This window comes from Vulpes vulpes, chromosome X (assembly GCF_048418805.1).
Source record: "Vulpes vulpes isolate BD-2025 chromosome X, VulVul3, whole genome shotgun sequence".
Classification (NCBI taxonomy): domain Eukaryota; kingdom Metazoa; phylum Chordata; class Mammalia; order Carnivora; family Canidae; genus Vulpes; species Vulpes vulpes.
This window is the reverse complement of record NC_132796.1, coordinates 1,332,737-1,352,917: the sequence shown is the minus strand read 5'-3', so window position 1 is coordinate 1,352,917 and position 20,181 is coordinate 1,332,737. Positions and strand designations below refer to the sequence as shown.

The window sequence follows — 20,181 nt, the reverse complement described above, 5'->3', positions numbered from 1 at the left end:
CACGTCCTTGACCTTGGTCATCTGTCCATTTGGACACATCCTTGACCTTGGACATCTGTCTATTTGGGCACATCCTTGACCTTGGACATCTGTCCGTTTGGGCACGTCTTTGACCTTGGTCATCTGTCCATTTGGACATGCTGGACGCTCAACATTCAGACAACCAAGCATGGTTTCCCAAGCAACTCTGATGGAAGGCACCGGGTCACATGTGGGAAACAGACATAATGAAGCACCCTTACCCTCAAAACAGCAGCTTATGTTAAATCTGTGAACCCATAAGCTCTTTGGGACCTTCAATTTCAGGCTACAGACACAGTCTGTGAATCTAAAAATCTCTAAAGATGGGACATTAAGGGTAGACTCCCTGCCTATAGTCAAATTTTGTATCACCATCTATTCAAATCTTTTTTTCCCCTAAGATTTCATTTATTTACTCATGAGAGGCAGAGGCAAAGGCAGAAGGAGATGCAGCCTCCCTGCAGGGAGCTCGATGCGGGACTCGATCCCAGGACCCCAGGATCACGACCTGAGCCAAAGGCAGACACTCAACTGCTGAGGCATCCAGGTGCCCCATCTTTTGTGTATTTCCCTAGAGTCCTCAGGCAGTGATCCGTGAGAATGGAGCTCAATGGCTAAGTATGAATCTGGACTTGAAACCACAGGTAGGTTGAGACGTTCAGACACTGTGAGCCTCCACCCACAGCCCAATAGGACCCCCATCAGAGTCCACCCCTTGTGTTCACCTTACAAGAGGAAAGTCAAAACTTTGAGCAACCCAGAGATGCATGAACATGAGCTATGTTCAAAATACAGCTGACACCATGGCAAATCCTATGTAATCCAGGAACTCTTGCCTATATGGTCTCAAAACAGCCAACGATGGAGTTCCAACCCCTATGTTGTTGGGCGTGACATCCTCCATATTCCCCTATAATTTTTATATCCTACCCAAAAACCCTCCAAGCACTAGTTAGTACAGGGTTGTACCAGAAAGGGAATCAGGTGCCCCACATTTTGATTTTAATTCCCTTGGTTGGGGTATCCCGGGGTGGCTCAGCGGTTTACCACCTGCCTTCAGCCCAGGGTGTGATCCTGGGGACGCGGGATCGAGTCCCACGTCGGACTCCCTGCACAGGGCCCGCTTCTCCCTCTGCCTGTGTCTCTGCCTCTCTCTCTCTCTCTCTGCGTCTCTCATGAATAAATAAATAAAATCTTAAGAAAAAAAATTCCCTTGGTTGGGGCAAACAATATGGCGGCCATCCCAGCCATCCCTCTTGTCATAAGGGCGATGAGGAATGACAGCGATTATAAATAAGGATGAATTAACATTTCCATGAGCTAACATTTCTTCAACCAACCTGTCAAAACTTTCACACACAACCTACGGATCCTCACAAAAGTGCTATGGTGTGCAGACGATCATCTCCCCTTTATAGATGGAAACCCCAAAGACGGGTGGTTAGCGACTTGCAAAATCCACACAACTCCACCTGGGCGGCGCTGGAATGGAAGCTACAAAGTCTGGTTCTAGTATTTCAGCAATCTCTTGGACTATCAGCGGCCTCACACAGGTCCCACGCCAACCGGACTTCTGGTGTGTTTTAGTTTTGAGAAAGCACAGATTTCAAGTTAGTAAGGCACAAACGAAAGGAAGCAGCCCCAGAAACCTTACCGTTTTCTTTGAAGCACAACTTTTTCTTCTGGTAGGCGATAAAGCTAGAAATCGCTCCGGCCACGGCCACCACGACAGCCCCAATGATGCCAGGGACTACCCCAGGGGAGTCAGCTGTGGGAAGAAGCACACGGCACCATGACTGGGGACACTCGTGGACAGCAGACCAGGCACAGGGCAGGTGGCTGGAGGCCCCGCCCATGGGAAAAAGGTGAGATTGAGTGTCAAGACATAGGGTCACAGGGTGACCATGGAAGAAACCCCACTCCTGAGCCTTGCCCAACTCCCAACACCACATCCAATCCGCTTGCATGATATGAAGGGCCAGCCATACTGCTTCCCGAAAGTCACATCTGGAATCGGGATTCATTTGACTACGTGCACCGCTTCCAATGCAAAACTGGTTTCCCGTGGACGACACACCCTGCCTCCTCCGATCCCTATGGCCAGTGCAGGGGCCCTAACAGGTTGAGGTGGAAGCTCTGAGGTGAGGCACCATAGCCCACAGTGTGTGGTACCCACCTGGGACTACTCAGAGGCTGCGTGGCATCATTCTCACCATGTATTTTCTGAAAGCGAAAGCCACTGACCCCCTTCGGTACTTTTGTTTGATTTACGCCACGATGGAGTTTCCATGCACCATCAGTAACTCTCACGCTACGTGTAGCTGTGCCACGTTGACTTGACAGCTAGCAATTTCTCTGCATGCTGGGTACACATGACGTCCCGCTCCATGAGTCGGTCAAGGATGGTGTGGTGGTTAATTGTGTCTACTTGACTGGGCTAAGAGGTGTCTGCATGGCTAGAAAAACATTCCTTCCGGATGCGTCCGTAGGGATGTTCTCAGAAAAGCTAAACGTTTGTATCTACAGACTACGTGAAGCAGGTGGTCTTCACCAGTGAGGATGGGCAATGACCAATCCATAGGGGCCCTGAACAGAACAGAGCGCAGAGACGGGACATCCATCTTCGGCTGCCCTTGTGCACAGGCACTCCTGGTTCTTGGGATCTGAGACTCAGGTGGAGACTTGCACTCCTGGCTCTTCTGGTTTCCCGTCCAAAGTACTGGGACTGAACCACACCAGTGCCTCTCCTGGGTCTCCAGCTTGCAGGCAGCAGACCACGGGACTTCTCAGCCTCATAGTTATGTAGGACAATTCCTCATAATCAATCTCTTTCTGTACATCTATACCTACGTGTATCTATAGATAGATTCCGATGGGTCTGTTTCTCTGGGCAACCCAGGGTAATACACACGGTATTCCTTCTTAGGGCACTATGGGAAGATGAGTCAACGTAACCTGTGGATCACATCAAGACTCCCTTGCTGAGTCTCTTAAAGAACGTCAACCAGATACGCCAGCAGAGCGCTTGGGACATGGCCTGGCACAGAGCAATCGCACTTTGATGCTTCGCGCCATCATCTTTAGGACGACAGAGCTAATGCTACAGGTTTGATCCTGACCACCGCAGTCCACTTTTTCTCAACAGTGCACATAAGGAACCCAAGGCATCAGAAACCACGTGTACGTACCCTGCTCCTCCCCGTCGGGCCTTTGGCTTCCGCCGCCACCACCGCCACCGCCTCCTGCAAGGGAGAAACAGGCTTGCAGCAAGTTGCATTGGGAAGATTTTTGGTAAAGGAAATCTCGTAGCAAAGATCAACTCCTGGGACCTTGAGTTGTGAAGGAAGTCACAGAGTCCTTTGTTCCCTTTGAGTCCCTGCTTTGCTAAACGTAATCATCGGGCTTGTTCCCATTTACCTGACAGAGGGGCTCAGCTCCTGAGTCAGACCACCCGTCCCACGGTAGGCTGCAGGAGACCCAGTAAGTCCTGGGTGCCTCAGGGATCCTGACTGCTCTTGGGAACAATCCCATCCAGGGCCTTGGAACCCACCCATGGAGACACGGCCCATGGCTATGAGGTGATCCGAGGGACATTCCTGTTGACTCTGAGGATATATACAAGTGACCCTTAAACAACAGAAGAGGATTAGGGGAGGCAACACCGTACAGAGTTGAAAGTCCAACTTTTGATTCCTCCCGAAACTTTACTACTTACTAAGAGCCTCTAAACAGCAAGGCTTCCCGATAACATAAATAGTTGATAACATATACATGATGTGTTCTATGTTATACGCTGTATTACTGTATTCTTACAATAAATCAAGCTAGAGAAAAGAAAACGTCGTTAAGAAAATCATAAGGGGGAGGCCTGGGTGGCTCAGCAGTTGAGCATCTGCTTTCGGCTCATTTCATGATCCAGGGATCTGAGGATCGAGGCCCACATCGGGCTCCCCGCAGGGAGCCTGCTTCTCCCTCTGCGTGTGTCTCTCATGAATAAATATATAAATCTTAAAGGAAAATCATAAGGAAGGGAAAATACATTGACAGGAGTATATTGCATTCGTTGAAATAAATGCACATGTAAGTGCACCCACGCAGACCAAATCTGTTTTGTTCAACGGTCAACTGCAATATACGTTAAGACAAACTGTAAGTAAATATAATAAATAAATATAAATATATTCTAACTTCCATAAACACAGAGGTCATTACATTTATCTCGTGTATATTTTTATTGACTTATATTCTATGTATTATATCCAGCTTTGGACCCTAGTCTTACCTAAGATTTTAAAGAGAGTTAGGAAATCTGCTTTTTGAACTGTAATGCTGCCAACAAGGGTCACATGAGCTCATTCTCAGGGCTTTGATTTCTACGTTCATTAAATAATAGAACATGCCACTGGAGACACCCAACAGTCACTGAAAAAAACAAACAGGTGATCCACAGTTCAGATGTCTGAGAAGTGCCCGATCAGCCGACCTCCAGCCCCATGGACATGGTGGGTAACTGAACCATTAACACAGCTCCTAGGGACCAGCCTCTCTGGGGCAGGTCTTACGGTCCCCACCCTTGATGCATTTACAAATGCTGGAGATCCGAAGCCAATTCCAAGCAGCTGACTGTAACTCTGCTGACGGCTAAGGGTGTAGACCCTAATGTCATTGTGTTAAGCAGGCGGGTGATAGAGAGAAAAGAGAAGAAGTAGTAACTCTACCTCCATCTGAAGCTCCATCGACGAGATCAGAATCTGAAAAGCCACCTAGAAGACAAAAACACAGCATCATCTGCCATACTGGGGCTCTCGGGAGGGTCTCGATGTCTCGGAACGAAGAAAAACACTATCGGAATCTAAAGAGGATCTGTGGCAGGGGGAATCCAAGAGGGGCTCTACTTTATAGAAAAAAAAAATATTTCAAATATACAGTGACAACTGAATTCCCAATTCTACTTTAAAACTCCTAAAATTGGGGATCCCTGGGTGGCTCAGTGGTTTAGCGCCTGCCTTTGGCCCAGGGCGCCGTCCTGGAGTCCCGGGATTGAATCCCGCGTGGAGCTCCCGGCGTGGGGCCTGCTTCTCCCTCTGCCTGTGTCTCTGTCTCTTTCTATGTCTATCATGAATAAATAAATATTTTTTAAAAATAAAAAATAAAAATAAATAAAACTCCTAAAATTAGTCTTACCAAAGACTCTGCTAGAAAACCTGAAAAAGATACCAAAAGAAATGGAAAGCGTACAGCAGTCTTTTGGGTGGAAAAAAATAAAATAATCTCCAAGGGACCTGTCTGGTATAGATTCAATGCCCTAAGGGCCCTCAGTCTTCACTCTCCTCATCTTGGTGGCATGTCGATTGCAAATGATTTTTAAATCAGATGGATATGTATCTTTATATTTTCCTTTCCAGTTTTCTTGTATTTGAATCATTTTGCCTTGGCTAGAAGACCCATATTAAATTTCACCTGTCGATTCTGGACTCAGCCACGTGACTTGCTCTGGACAATGGTAAGTCGGCAAAATGGGAGCCAGGTCAGCATCTTAAATTAGCCTCTGTTGGGGTTGATGCTCTTGCCTCTTGAGAGGGACTCATTTAAAAGCTGGTAGCGGGGTGAGACACATAACGGTGACCTTAGTCATCCCAGCTGAGGTGACCCAAAAAAGCCAACCCCAGAAGACCCACCAGCTGACCACAGACACCTGACAGCCATGCCAAGGTCAACAAAGGCTTGCCTGGACTCGTGACACATACTAAACAAACTTTTAAAAATATTTTATTTATTTATTTTAGAGACTGAGAGAGAAAGAGAGCATGAGCAGGGGGTGGGGGGAGACACAGTGGGGGAAGGAGAGAGAATGGAGTCAAGCAGACTCCATGTTGAGCGCAGAGCCCCATGTGGGGCTCGATGTCACAACCCTGAGGTCCTGACTTCCGCTAAAACCAAAAGTCAGGTGCTCAACTGAGCCACCCAGGTACCCAAAGACATAACAAGTTAAATTTTAAACTACATTGGAAAAAAAGAAAAAAAGAAAAAATAAACTACGTTGGGTTCAGGCATAGTGTATTAAGCAGCAGTAGTTAGCTGATACACGTCAGACTTAATCCGTCAGTTTAGTAAAACCTATCATGACCCAGTATGGTTTATTCCAGCAAGTCAAGGGTGTATTTTATAGTGAGACATCCTTCCATATATTTTGTCATATTCACGAGTTAAAAGGAAAAAATTGCTCATATGCATTGATGACGACATGCACTTGATGAAATTTAATATGGGTCTTCTAGCCAAGGCAAAATGATTTAAATGCAAGAAAACTGGAAAGAGAAAAATATAAAGATACATATACATCTGATTAAAAATATATGAAAAATAATATCATAGTCTTTTCATAAATGCTGAACGAGGAACGTAAAATAATTAACAGGTAATAAGGATTCGTCGTTCAGCGGCTAGTGAGGAAAGATGTTCGAAATTCACTTCTGTATCACAGAAAGAAGCAGGAAAAATAAAGGGCTTACACTGTGTTCACAGACACAAATACAGACAGGGAAGAGCAAATCCAGAAATACGCTTATAGGAATAGCAACATGAAAGAAGCACAGAAAACTGAATCCAAAAGAAAAAAAAAAGAAAAAGCTCAATTTTGCAAACAGTCGGTGCTCTCCAAATTGATTTCTTGTTGGAAAGCATTCAAATGAGAATAAAGACAGGGTTTTATTTCTTCCGAGAAGGATGAGGGACAATGAGTAAGCGATTGTTAAATTAAAAGGAAAAATCAAAGAGCCGCAAAGAAGCGGGGGAAACTGTTCAAGCATAAAAGACCCCAGGGGAAAACACACACATATACACACACATTAAAAGACTCACTTGCCAAAAATTAAATAAATAAAAATAATCACTGTCAAAAATACTGAAATGCTAAAATGGGGGGGGGGGGGATGTTTTCATAATAAAAGAATGAAAATAGTGTCTCCAAGTGGATGAAGCAGGCTTCTCAGTCAGGAAGGAGGGGCCGGTTATCCTCAAACGTAACCCAGAAGCAACCACAAAAGAGAAACCCATATGTGGCCACGGAGATACCAAATTTATTTTCCTTAATTTGAGAAAGAAAGTCATGAAATTAGGGCCCGGGGCCATGCAGCTTTTCACATGATACGTCTGGCAACCGTTTTCAGGCTCGGTGATGGTGTGCAGGAGGGATGCCCGTTTGCACAAACAGGTGGACCAGGGTGAACTGGTACAATTTGGACAATTTGGAGAAAAAAAAGGTCAAAAACCAGAGCACACACTGACCTGAATATTTTGACTTCCAGAATCTCTTTTAAAAAATAAGAAACAAAAAATAAAAAAATCAAAAAAAAATTTAAAAATAAGAAACAGGGACACCTGGGTGGCTCAGTGGTTGAACGTCTGCCTTCGGCTCAGGTCGTGACCCCGAGGTCCCAGGATCGAGTCCTGCATCGAGCTCCTTGCAGGGAGCCTGCTTCTCCCTCTGCCTGTGTCTGTGCCTCTCTGTGTCTCTCTCATGAATAGACTAATAAAATCTTTTAAAAATTAAAAATAAGAAACAAAACGTATTTTAACTTTATCCTTAAGAAACAAGGTGTCTTAAGTCTGCTTTGGGAATCATCATTCTCCAGCATCAGAAGAAAGCAACATTTTCGACATGAAGCATGTTCCAACAGTATGACCGTCATTAAAAGTCACACGATAGGGATCCCTGGGTGGCGCAGCGGTTTGGCACCTGCCTTTGGCCCAGGGCGCGATCCTGGAGACCCGGGATCGAATCCCACATCGGGCTCCTGGTGCATGGAGCCTGCTTCTCCCTCTGCCTATGTCTCTGCCTCTCTCATTCTCTCTGTGACTATCATAAATAAATAAAATTAAAAAAAAAAAACAGAAGGCTTTGTAGGATCAGAAACCAAAAAAAAAAAAAAAAAAAAAAAAAAGTCACACGATAAAAACGGCCAAACAGAATGGAACAAATTCTTATGAAATTTAACAAACAAACAACAAAATTAGGACAATACGAACGAAAGATTGACATTGGGACTTAGAACTCGGGGCATTTAAACTTACGCCTGAAACACTGGCGAGCCAAACCACCCAAATCTTGGCGGCGGTACACAACATGGAGAACATGTGGATTTTCTCCGTGTTAAAAATTAAACAAATCTAAAGCAAGAAATGCACTCGGAATCGGAAGTCTTGACAGTCATTCAATTCAGAAAGCAGGTGGTAGTCAGATTATTCCAGGTATATCAGGATGTGTCAAAAAAAGGCAAAAGGGCTGAAAATCCACTAGCTTCTCTAGAGAGAAACCAGGACCTCATACTTCTCTCCAAATCCATTCTATACACTGAGGGGCGCCTGGGTGGCTCAGGCGGTTGTGGGCGTCTCTGGATTTCAGTGCAGGTCATGATCTCCAAGTGGTGGGATCCAGCCCCATGTGGGGCTGTGCGCTCAGCGTGGAGTCTGCTTGGGATGCTCCCTCTCCTCTCCCCCTCCCCGTGCTAAGCATGCTCGCTCCATCAAATAAAAAAAATTCTTTTTAATTGAAAAAATAAAATAAAATCTTCCATCGCATTTTTGAAAGAGCCTGTGAAACCTCGCACGTCGACTGCAGGAAACCAAAAGGTCCAATCCTAACCAGAAATATCGTTTGGAAAACTGGTCTCCTGCTCCTGGAAAACCACCATGGCCTTGTGCCAGAGAGACCCCCACCCCCACCGCATGAAGCCCACGCTAATCTGAAATGACCTCTTCTTGGCTGATAGGGAAACTACTGTAGTGTGAGACACGCACAGCACACCTCGCAGGGTACGGGGTCTTACCAGAAGATCCAGGCTGCTTGGGGTTGGGATTAGGCTTCGGTTTGGGTGGATTAGGCGGCATTGGGTCATCTATTGGTAAAACACAAGCATTAGCATGTATGTGTACTTTGCAGTCAGCAAAAAAGACCCTCAAAAAAAACAAAAAACGAAGCTAAAAAACCCGAAAACCCGCATCCGTTTGCCTACGGATGGTTTAGCAGACAGTAGACATCGGTGGGAATCGATCGGCCGTACACGGCCACTGGCCATTCTACGCGCCAGGGCCCAGCGGCCCTACTTACACTTACCTTTGAGCAAACGGAACCTTTCTAATACTCCCACGCATTTCCCACAGAAACGAAAGCAGGTGTCTGGACCAGAATTGGAGGGACCCGGCTCCAAACCAAAACGCGGGGGCCCCTCGTTCAAAGCGCACAGAGCATTTCAAGATGGCGGCAACAACACCCAACGGGGCGACGGGCTCCTTGTGGGAGAGGGCACGGGTCCCACATGCGGGGAAGGGCGCTCCCATTGACCTAACAAGTGGCTGCAAGGCCTACAAGCCTGGTTCTTTGTTTTTTTTTTTTTTAAATAAAAGCAAAAGCAGACCTGCAAAAGCCAGAAAGCCAACCACGGCCAACAAGACGCCACTCCCTCCGTGCGCGTGGTGGCTGCTAGCTCTTACTTCACACGTGCAAGGCTCTTGGGGATGATGACAGTCTGGTGATCACCAGCAGCTCAGCCACCCAGGAGACTTCCGAGAGGTACTTACTGTTTCCTCCGCCGCCGAGGGCGTCCTCCAGACTGAACCCGTCATCGTCTGCAAGGGAAGCAGGCCATGAACACCCAGGAAAGGATTCGGGGCCCTGGACAGATGGAGGAGACCCTGCATCCCTGCCTCCCTAAACACTTCTCCGAGTATCTGACCCAAGTCCCAACACGAAAGTCAAGTTCCTGAAAGGAGCAAAGGAGCAAAACAAAACCCACAAAACAGAAGGTCCCAATCCACGGCGCCATGCCCGCCGCGGGCTGAGCTGCAGTTCCACGCTCTGCCTGCCAAGAATGTTATGGAAAAAAACCTATTAAATTAAGAACAAATTTTTTTAAAAAGCCAACAGTGATAGATGTCCATGGTTTGGGCATCAGTTTTTGTCTGGGTGGCTAAACAGGAGCGGATCAGACCCCCATTCCAGATTCCTGGCTTTCCTGAGAAAGACACGGGGACAAGGACTGGCGGCTGTGTCCTCACAGTTGGCAATGGGGTTCACTCACGGGTTCTACGGGCATCTCAGCCCCGAAAATCGCTTCTCCTAGGAAACGAATATCCAAAAGCAGAGCGAAAGCAGGCAGGGGTGCTGCACAAGGGACCCGCGAAAGCACCCCTGAGGCACGTCAGCCCTGTGTTGCACAGAAGTCATGGGACTCTATGACCCAGGTCACAACGTCCGTCCAGTAGGAACCAGTCTGCGTCCAGAGCCCCCGAAACCGCTCGTCTCTGTGCTTGTCTACGACTCGGGGCGAACAGGAGGGCGCGCACCGCCGGGATCGCTCCCGTCCGTGCCACCCGCGTGTGCTTCTTACCAGGGCTGGGTTTCTTGGGGGGCGCCGTGGGCTTCTTGTCATTGTCTGCAGAGAAAAGACACAGAATCAGCAAGTCCTGCGGGTGGGGAGCGGTGCCAACTCCCAAGGAATTGCTCAAATTGCTGCATGCAATGTGTAGAGTCGGCAAATGTCCAGAACACCACTTTCCCTGATGGCTCGGGCGGTGGCAGCGGTTGGAGCGTGAATTCGGAGCCCGCCAGGACCCCCATGGACAGGTGCGCAGGCGGACGTTGGTCCCGGTTTTCACTGAGACCAGGAGCGTGGGTGGGGGTGATCCCACCAGGAGGGTTAATATCTCCCACCCGGAGCGTCCGGATTTTCCTCGCCCTGTGTGACTCCATTAACTCCAGCACACGCGTCGACATACCATGTTCTGACAAAACGCTCATCCTCCGTTTTAAGTCAAGACTGGAACAGCTCACCTCCCATCTTATAAATAAATATTAAATTTTAAGAGGACTCACCGCCAAGGGCATCCGACAAGTCGAAATCTTGACCTACGAGGACAAAGAGTGCAGTTAGAAATCGAGGACGTAAGAATGTAAGAATCAAGAAGAAAACACCCCGGAAAAGGGCCTAGGTTTCGTGATGCGTGCGGCATTGAGTCGCTCTTTAAAGTGTATGACGCAAAATAAATAAAAAAATAAAAATAAAAAAATAAAAAAATAAAATAAAATGACGCTTTCTGAAACACAGAGAATGTGTAACGGAACTCGTCATCTATCCGAGAGGCTCACATTGACGGCGAAAATAAGACGCTAGTTCACGTCTGAATGATCTGGACGTTTAGCAGCAGTGACGACAGAAGGAAACGTGGTGATTTTGCCCGAGCGTCATTAGCGAACAGCTGACGCTCTGAGATCATGAGTAACAATTTCCCATACGTGGTGGGAAAGACACACGAGCAGAAAAATCCCCTTTTATGACCGACTTCCATGACTACACAATTAACACAGGTTCCCGCACAACCACGAGACGACCCAGGAAATTCGTTTGGAGGCGTGTGCACGGGCTGTCTGGTCAGCGGCGAGGACAGTGACCGCAGGCCGGACAGTAGCCAAAAGGACCAGGCCCCAAGGGGGCAGCTTCCCCACCTCAGGGAGCGCGAGACATTCAACACCCCACAAACATGCCATGGGGGCCACCTCCATGTGTTCAGGAAGGAACGTGCATGGGGCACATTTCCGTGAGGCAGCAGGTGGAGAGTTTACCAACACCAAAGACCTCACTGGGCATGTGCATACACATGCGCATGCACCGTGTGTGGGACTCCGTATGTGCCGTGGGTGTGAGCGTGTGCGTGCACGGCACGTGCGCACGCCTGTATATGTGCACACGGCATGTAAACCCTGCGTGTCTGCACTATGCACGTGCACCCGTTTGCACAAGGGAGCACGTACGTGTGCACTGCGGCATATGGGTGTGTGCACTGCACATGAGCCTGTTTGTGTGCACTGCCTACCAACACTATGTATGTACACTGCACTGAGCACATGTGCATACATGTGCACTTCACACGAGCATGTTTGTGTGTACTACATGTGAGCACGGTGTGTGCACTGCACATGAGCACATGTATGTGCACTGCACGTGAGCACGTGTGTACATGTGAACACTGTGTGCACTGCACATAAGCACATACGTATGTGTACATGTGAACACTATGTATGTGCACTGCACATGAGCACATGTGTGTGCACTCCGAGCACATGTGTGTACTATGTGTGAACACTATGTATGTGCACTGCACATGAGCACGTATATCTGCATGTGAGCATGTATATGTACATGTGAACATTCTGTGTGCACTGCATGTGAGCACGTGTATGTGCACATGTGAGCACTGCATGTGAACACGTGTGCACTGAACGTGAGCACGTGTGTACACTGCACATGAGCATGTGTGTATGCATACTACATGTGAACACTGTGCACTGCATGTGTGTATGTGTGCTACATGTGAACACTGTGTGCGCACTGTACGTGAGCACGTGTGTACACTGCACATGAGCATGTGTGTATGCATACATGTGAACACTGTGCACTGCACGTGAGCATGTGTGTGCTACATGTGAACACTGTGTGCACACTGTACGTGAGCACGTGTGTACACTGCACATGAGCATGTGTATGTGTGCTACATGTGAACACCGCACTGCACGAGAGCACATGTGCATGCATGTTCACTGCACATGAGCACATGTGTGTGCACTGCACTGAACACGTGTGTGCACCGCACATGAGCATGTGCACGTGGGCTGACCATGACCACTGACCTGGGACTCACCCTCCCTAAAACGTCCCCCTCGAGTCACCACAAGCAACCCCGGAGCCCACCGTTCCCAGGACCCCCAGGTCAGCCAAGGGCAGCAGTGTCAGTGGCCCCCTCCTTCCCAGCATCGTCCCCAACCCCTGCGTGACCCCGGAGGACGTGCTCGGCCCCACAGCAAGGGCTTGGCTTGCAGCCCGACCTGGGGGCTGGCGCCCCTGCAAGGTGGCCGTGGGCCGAGGACACCATGCAAGACCCTGAAGCCTTCAGCTGACATCACTGCAGCCTGGACCCCATGTCTCAGGACTCTCCCTGCCCCGTGGCCCTGGGACCCCTGTTTCCTGGTCACGAAGCCACACCCTCATCACGTGCTCCCCACGAGGCTACAAAATCCCACCGCACCCTGCCCGTTGTGCGGATACCCGGAGGCCAGCTGCTCCAAGGCTGTGCCGACGTTTGCACCACGGATGCGCCACATCCTCATCAGCTGGAACCCCCCAGGGACAGTCGGGAAATCCAGTGATCCGACAGCCAGCGCCACTGACCAGCAGGAAGCCCTCCCAATCTAGTTCTACCGAATGCAACCTATCCGTCTACACAACTGGTCTTCCCGTTGCAAGCCCAGACTGCTGACTCTGTGACATCAGGGCCACCACGTCAGGGGACTCCGGGCTCCCCTGTGCCCGCTGCTGCCCACACTGGGGCCAAGACAGCCAGAGAAAACAGCACCAAACCACCCGGTTTGTCTGCCACCACCCAGACCCGGAGCCTGGGCCCCGTGTCCAGTGTGCAAGGCACGTAGCTCCCTGGTCCGGCTGCGAGCGGACCCCTGTGCGCGGAAACCCGTCCACCCCGTGGCTCCAAGAGCCCTCCGAGCTGCAGATGTTCACGGGAACTCAGCGGTGAGTCACGCAGGGCAGTCACGCAGGGTGAGGCTCCCCCCAGCCGAGCGGACACATGAGTCACCCTGATGGCACCACCTCCCCAGCAGCCCCTCCCGCCGTCTATCACCCAGTCATGCGGGGACACAGGCTGCGCCACGTGCCGTCCCCAAAACCCCCAGGGCGGGCGTGTGGGCGGGTACTCCGGACTGCAGATGCAGCCCTGCCTGGATCTCCATCACCCCTGGATACCTGTCTCCCCTGAACCCCCATCCCTCCTGATCTCCATTCCCCCTGAACCCCCATCCCCTCTGGATCCCCAAGCCTGCTGGATCCCTATCCCCCCTGGATCCCTGTCTCCCCTGAACCCCCATCCCCCATGGATCCTCATACTTGCTGGATCCTCATACCCCCAATCTCCTTCCCCCTTGGATACCCATCCCCCCTGAACCCCCATTCCCAATTTCCATCCCCCCAATCTCCATTCTCCTGGATACCTGTCCCCCCTGAACCCCCATCCCCCCGATCTCCATCCCCTCCTGGATCCCCATTCATGCTGGATCCCCATCCCCCCAATCTCCTTCCCCCCTGAATACCCATCCCCCCTGAATATCCATCCCCCCTGAAACCCCATACCCCCAATATCCATCCCCCTGGATACCTGTCCCCCGAGAACCCCCATCCCCCCTGATATCCATCCCCCCGGATACCCATCCCCCCTGTACACCCATACCTCCCAATCTCCATCCCCCAAATCTCCATCCCCCCAGATACCCGTCCACCCTGAACCCTTGTCGCCCCTGATCTCCATCCCCCTGCATCTCCATCCCCCCTGGATACCTGTCACCCCTAATCTCCATCCCTCCCAATCTCCATCCCGCCAGATACCTGTTCCCTCTGAACCCCCATCTCCCCCAATCTCCATCCCCCCAGATACCCGTCCCCCCTGAACCCCTGTCCCCCCCGACCTCCATCCCCCTAGATATCCATCCCCCTGGATACCCGTCCCCCCGAACCCTCGTCCCCCCGATCTCCATCCCTCCTGGATCTCCACTCACCAGATCTCCATCCCCCTTGGATACCCATCCCCCCAGTTCCCCATCCCCCCACTCCGCACCTCCATCCTCCCCAGTCTCTGTCCCGCGAACCCAGCCAGAGTCGAGTCTCTGAAATTCTATCAGGACGGCGCACCATTGCAAACACAAAGCAGGACAGAGATAGTCATGATAATAAATGACAGAAGTGACAAGTGACAGGATTCATATGAGGAACTCATGTGAATAATAATAGAAATAAACTATAGGTGTATATCCAGAAGAAATTATGTCTGTTTCATATATACGGAACATAATTCTATATAGAACATGGAGGGATCCCTGGGTGGTGCAGCGGTTTGGCGCCTGCCTTTGGCCCAGGGCGCGATCCTGGAGACCCGGGATCGAATCCCACGTCGGGCTCCCGGTGCATGGAGCCTGCTTCTCCCTCTGCCTGTGTCTCTGCCTCTGTCTGTCTCTCTCTCTCTCTGTGACTATCATAAATAAATAAAATTAAAAAAAAAAAAAGAACATGGAATTAAAAAAAGAATAAAAATGAATAAATAAATAAATAAATAAACAAATAAATAAATAAATAAAAAGAACATGGAACAAATGGTAGATATATATTTGGAATAAATGATATTTTTTCATATATAGAGAATATTCTATGTAAAATACAGAATGAGTTATAGACATACATGCGGATTATATTATACATATTATATATGATTATGATGTACGGGATATTTAAAATATGAATTCAGAAACCATCAGGTATGTAATGTTTTATAAGAGTTATAATGTTTTAAAATAAATTGTACAAATTGCTAATTATATAACTTACACAGGTCTTCTAAATCCTATAGATAAATTATAAGTCATAGAAATAAAATTTGAATAGAAACAAAATATATCGGTGATGAATTATAGAAACTGTAAATCATGTTATTTATCATCATACACAGAACTTACACATTTATAAATACATGAAATGAAATACAAATAATAGAAGTAAAATCCGAATACAAGTGAAACAAATTAGAACAGTTTCTAAAAGTCACTAATTATGCAACTTACAACCTATACACAGAATTCATAAACCACGTGAGAAACAAGTCATAGGACTAAAATATGATCATTTCTGATAAAGCACAGACGCTGGTTGCACACGATCGCATGTGATCATTCGCACAGAGCTTATTAATTACATAAATACGTGAACAGAAATGAATTCCAGAAATACAAGGAGGACAAAACCCCACGGCACATATTCACCGTAAAGTCTAGAAAGCGCCGATCGTGTCATTTGCGGACGTCACCCGTACATGTAGACACAGACACCCAAGTCAGGGAAGGTGACGGGAGCAACAGCAAGGACGCAGGGCAGGGAGGGGGCTGCTCAGGTTTTCGCGCATTTCCTGGGGGTGGGCAGCGTCGGTGAGTGCGCACAGTCGGTGAGCGTGAGCGTGCACAGACGGCCGCAGAGCCTCTGACAGGGAGGGGGGCCTCCCGGGGGACCACAGGGGCACAGGGAAGGTGCCAGGAGTGCAGACCCCCCCCTCAGTGCGCCCGTGTGAGCCCTGCAGCTCACGAGGGTGCAGGGCGTTGTGCCCCCCAACAGCACGCGGTGTCACTTGACCTTCCCACCTCGGGGACGCCCCGGTCCCCCAGGCAGCAAAGGGCACATCGCTTCGGAAACACCTCGGCGCTTGCCCAGTGGCGGCGTCCCACATCCCGCCCGTCCACCTGTCCTCAAGTATTTGCTGCGGACAGAAGGACAGCACGAGCAGGTGACGGCGGGTGACAGCAGGCAGCGGGCAGCTCCATCCCATGGCGTGAGCCAGCCCGCCCCCCAGGCGGAAAGCAACACTCGGGCGCTGAACCCACGGCGTCTCCCCAGCGCCCCCCACACCACCCCTACAGATCTTTGAGTCCAGCTTCCCAGAGACACTCGAATTCACGACACCGCATGAACCGTCTTGCACAACGACTCAGTTGGCAGCCCGCTGGCCGGTGAGCGATGAAGACCAAGTCGACCAGATACGGGTGACACCCCGACAGCGGCACGTGGGGCCCTGAGCACCCCGCGCGGCGCCGCTCAGCCGTGTCACCTCGCCGGCAGCACAGAAGCACCTGCCTCAGGACCCCCTGGCTCATCGTCTTGGGGACCCTCACAGCCCCGGGGGCCGGGCCGTGGCAGTTGTGCCAACATAGTGCTGACACATGGGGCCGCCACCTGTGCACCTGCTTTTCTCACCATCTGGATGCCGCTGGCCCTGCCGGCCGGGACCCTCCGCGCCTGACACCCCAAAACACACCGGAACCTTCCGTTCACTCATTGCTGTGCCTTGTCATCAGTCTCGGAAGGCACGTTCTACACAGTCGGGATTGCTGCACACGGATGCTCCGATGTCGCTCCTACGGGCACGGAGACGTACGGGGTAAGGACCCCGCAGCCGTGGGTTGGGTGCCCACCGGTGACTCAACCACAGCGCCTGGTTTTCTGCGTGTTCCGGCTTCATCACACCTCACCGATCGCTGTTGTTGATTCCTCGGCTCTGCCAAGCCCAGGGCACAAAAATGCAAAAGACGTGGCGCTGCGCAGACCATGGAGAGGACGCTCGTTGACGGCCAGGAGGCTGGGCGGTGACTCAGATACTCGTCCCCGAACATGGAGGGTCCTCATTTGCGAGCTCCAAATAAAGGTTAGCGGGCGGGCGAATTCACAAGGGTCGAATCCATCACTATGGAGGAAGCCCTGTCTGAACTTCTGTGACCCCCAACACGTGTTGCTGTGTGTTCCTCAAACCTTTAAGCCCTACTCCCAACAAAGCCTGCCAGGACTCTGTGGGTCTGGAGGGAGAACCACACCCTGAGATCACCTACAGTCCTCATTGGGATCCTCCACTTGCCCATACACGCCAATCCCTTCTTTGCATGTCAGGAAAACTCCTATTCATACCTCAAAGCCCTGGGGAAAATGCTGCCTCCTCCGGGAAGCCCTCTGTCATGCCTGCTGCACACACTGAACCACGGACTCGCACGTCTAGCTTTGCTTTACAAAATCAACACCCCCAGCCTGAGAGGTCCTCTCCCCACTTTGTCAGGCTTCCACTGCTATGAAGGTCTGTCTACACATGGAAACTCGGTGGCCTTGGAGGTCCCACCTGCGAGGAGCCCTCTCTGACCCCCTGGGGGAGGGTGGTCGCTGCTCCCCTTCACGACAGTGCAGCAGAACGGATGTCTTGCTTGTTACTGCCCAGGAAGAGAAGAGAGGATGGGGGCCAGGTATCTCCTCCCCGGGCCCCCAGCACACAGCATGCAGAGAATTCAGATACCACCGCGAGTTCAATCTATGCTGCCTGAAGGCATGCGTGAGAGCCAGGGCCTGGGTGTGGGCATAAGTGCACAGATGGACGGGTGAGTGGGCTTGTGCGTAGATGCGAGAGTGGGTGGATGGATAGAAAGTAGACAGGCACATAAAGCTAGATAAGACAAAAAAATGGTGTTAGTTATGAATAAATGATGGAGGATAGATGAAGCATGGGTGGACGGATAAATTAATGGATGGACAGGTAGGCAGATGGACGGGTAGGTGGAAAATGGGTGGATGGATGGATGGACAGACGGATGGATGGATGGACTAATGGACAGATGGGTAGATGGGTGGATGGATGGACAGATGGGTGGAGGGAGGGATGGATGGATGGATGGGTGGAAGGATGGATGGACTAATGGACAGATGGGTGGGTGGATGGATGGATGGATGGATGGAAGGATGGACTAAGGGACAGATGGGTGGGTGGATGGATGGATGGATGGATGGACTAAGGGACAGATGGGTGGATGGGTGGGTGGATGGATGGATGGATGGATGGGTGGGTGGAAGGATGGACTAAGGGACAGATGGGTGGGTGGGTGGATGGATGGATAGATGGACTAAGGGACAGATGGGTGGGTGGGTGGGTGGCTGGATGGATGGATGGATGGATGGATGGATGGATGGATGGACTAAGGGACAGATGGGTGGGTGGGTGGCTGGATGGATGGATGGATGTATGGAAGGATGGACTAAGGGACAGATGGGTGGATGGATGGATGGATGGACTAAGGGACAGATGGGTGGATGGATGGATGGATGGATGGATGGACGGACGGACTAAGGGACAGATGGGTGGATGGGTGGGTGGATGGATGGATGGGTGGGTGGAAGGATGGAGTAATGGACAGATGGGTGGATAGATGGACAGATGGATGGATGGATGAGCTGATAGATGAGTGGGTGGATGGATGGATAGGTGGGTGGATTAATGCATGCACAGAGGGATGGATGGTGAGTGGATGAGCCGAGGGATGGGTGGACAGAGCATGGAATCCATGAGGAGGTGAAGAAGCCTCAGCGACTTGGGTACGTTGGCTACTAGGATTCAGAGTTCTGTTCCACGGGCAGTGCAGTTCCACTAAACATACAACAATCTCGTGTCTCCTCGTCAAGCCACACTACTGAGCGAGGCAGCTCCGTCTGTGGTCTACACAGCCCCACGTGGAGAGCTCCAAGCAGGTGCCAATGCCGGAGCCCAGTGGCCCCAAGGCCCAGGTCTGGCCATCCAACATAAATCTGACATCACAGGTAGGCCTGGGCAAGAGTGAATTCTCCAAGCTCCCAGGGGTCCCTGCTGTGGGGCCAGGCCCCAGAACTCGGATATAAGCCTCCAGTGGCCACTGAGGGCTCCTGAGCAGGTCCGCGATGGCAGCCATCGCCCAGGCAGCAGGATAGAGAGCAGAGGAGGGAGGCAGGCAGGGGGAGGATGAACAGCCCTAAGCCCAGGATCTTCTTCACCTGAACACTCAATAATTGGTTTAATATAACCGGTTTCCCCCACAACTTTATGCATTTTATCTTGGGCATTAAAAAACATGAAGTATTGTGAGGAGCAGTCCCCACAGCCATCCTAAAAGTGCCTGATTTAAGTCCAGGGAAGACACTAGTTAAGGGCGGTTTCATTTATCTGAGAAAAAATGTCAGGGGTAGGGGTGTGAGTCTTGAAACAAAGAAAAGGGAAGGGGAAGGGAAAGAAATTACAAAGAAAAGGAAGAACGAAGAAAAAGAAAAAGGAAAGAAAGAAAAAAAGAAAAGAAAACAAGGCAGAAATAGAGAAAGGAGCATGCATCAGGAAGGACTCAGAAGATGAAATCAACGGGATCTGCCAATGGATGGAATAGGGGGCGACGGAGCTGGCAGGACTGAAGGGCGGCTCTTCCTTCTGAGAGTCTGGGCAAATGGTCATATCAAAAAGACAGGAATGAAGGAGGAGGTGTAAGCCGAGGACAAAATAACGAGAAGTTCCAGATACAGAACATTGGAGACACCACGGGTGCAACCCCATAGACCTGGATTAGGGGCTAACCTGGGGACAGTCAGGGCCGGGGCCTCAGGGGAGGGCGCACTGGCAGCCCAGGAGGTGGATGGGGAGGCTTCCTGTCCTGTGGCAGGACACAGGGTGCCCAGCTAAGGCTCATCCTCCTCTCTGTCATGCCCGCTCCCCGACCCCTTCCCCGACTCC

The 20,181-nt window shown here is 50.5% G+C and overlaps 1 protein-coding gene across 2 annotated transcripts in view; it reads right to left on the bottom strand.

Annotated features, from left to right (window-relative positions):
• The window catches only part of CD99 (CD99 molecule (Xg blood group)), a 35,976-nt gene that overhangs the window by 9,286 nt on the left and 6,509 nt on the right, over positions 1 to 20,181 (bottom strand). For both annotated transcript variants that reach the window (XM_072744991.1, XM_072744990.1), the window contains exons 2-8: positions 10,895 to 10,927; positions 10,410 to 10,454; positions 9,601 to 9,648; positions 8,850 to 8,918; positions 4,740 to 4,784; positions 3,210 to 3,263; positions 1,676 to 1,789 (exon numbers count right to left, since the gene is read on the bottom strand). In XM_072744991.1, coding sequence (XP_072601092.1) covers positions 1,676 to 1,789; positions 3,210 to 3,263; positions 4,740 to 4,784; positions 8,850 to 8,918; positions 9,601 to 9,648; positions 10,410 to 10,454; positions 10,895 to 10,927 — 408 coding nt within the window. The remainder of the gene's footprint in view (positions 1 to 1,675; positions 1,790 to 3,209; positions 3,264 to 4,739; positions 4,785 to 8,849; positions 8,919 to 9,600; positions 9,649 to 10,409; positions 10,455 to 10,894; positions 10,928 to 20,181) is intronic.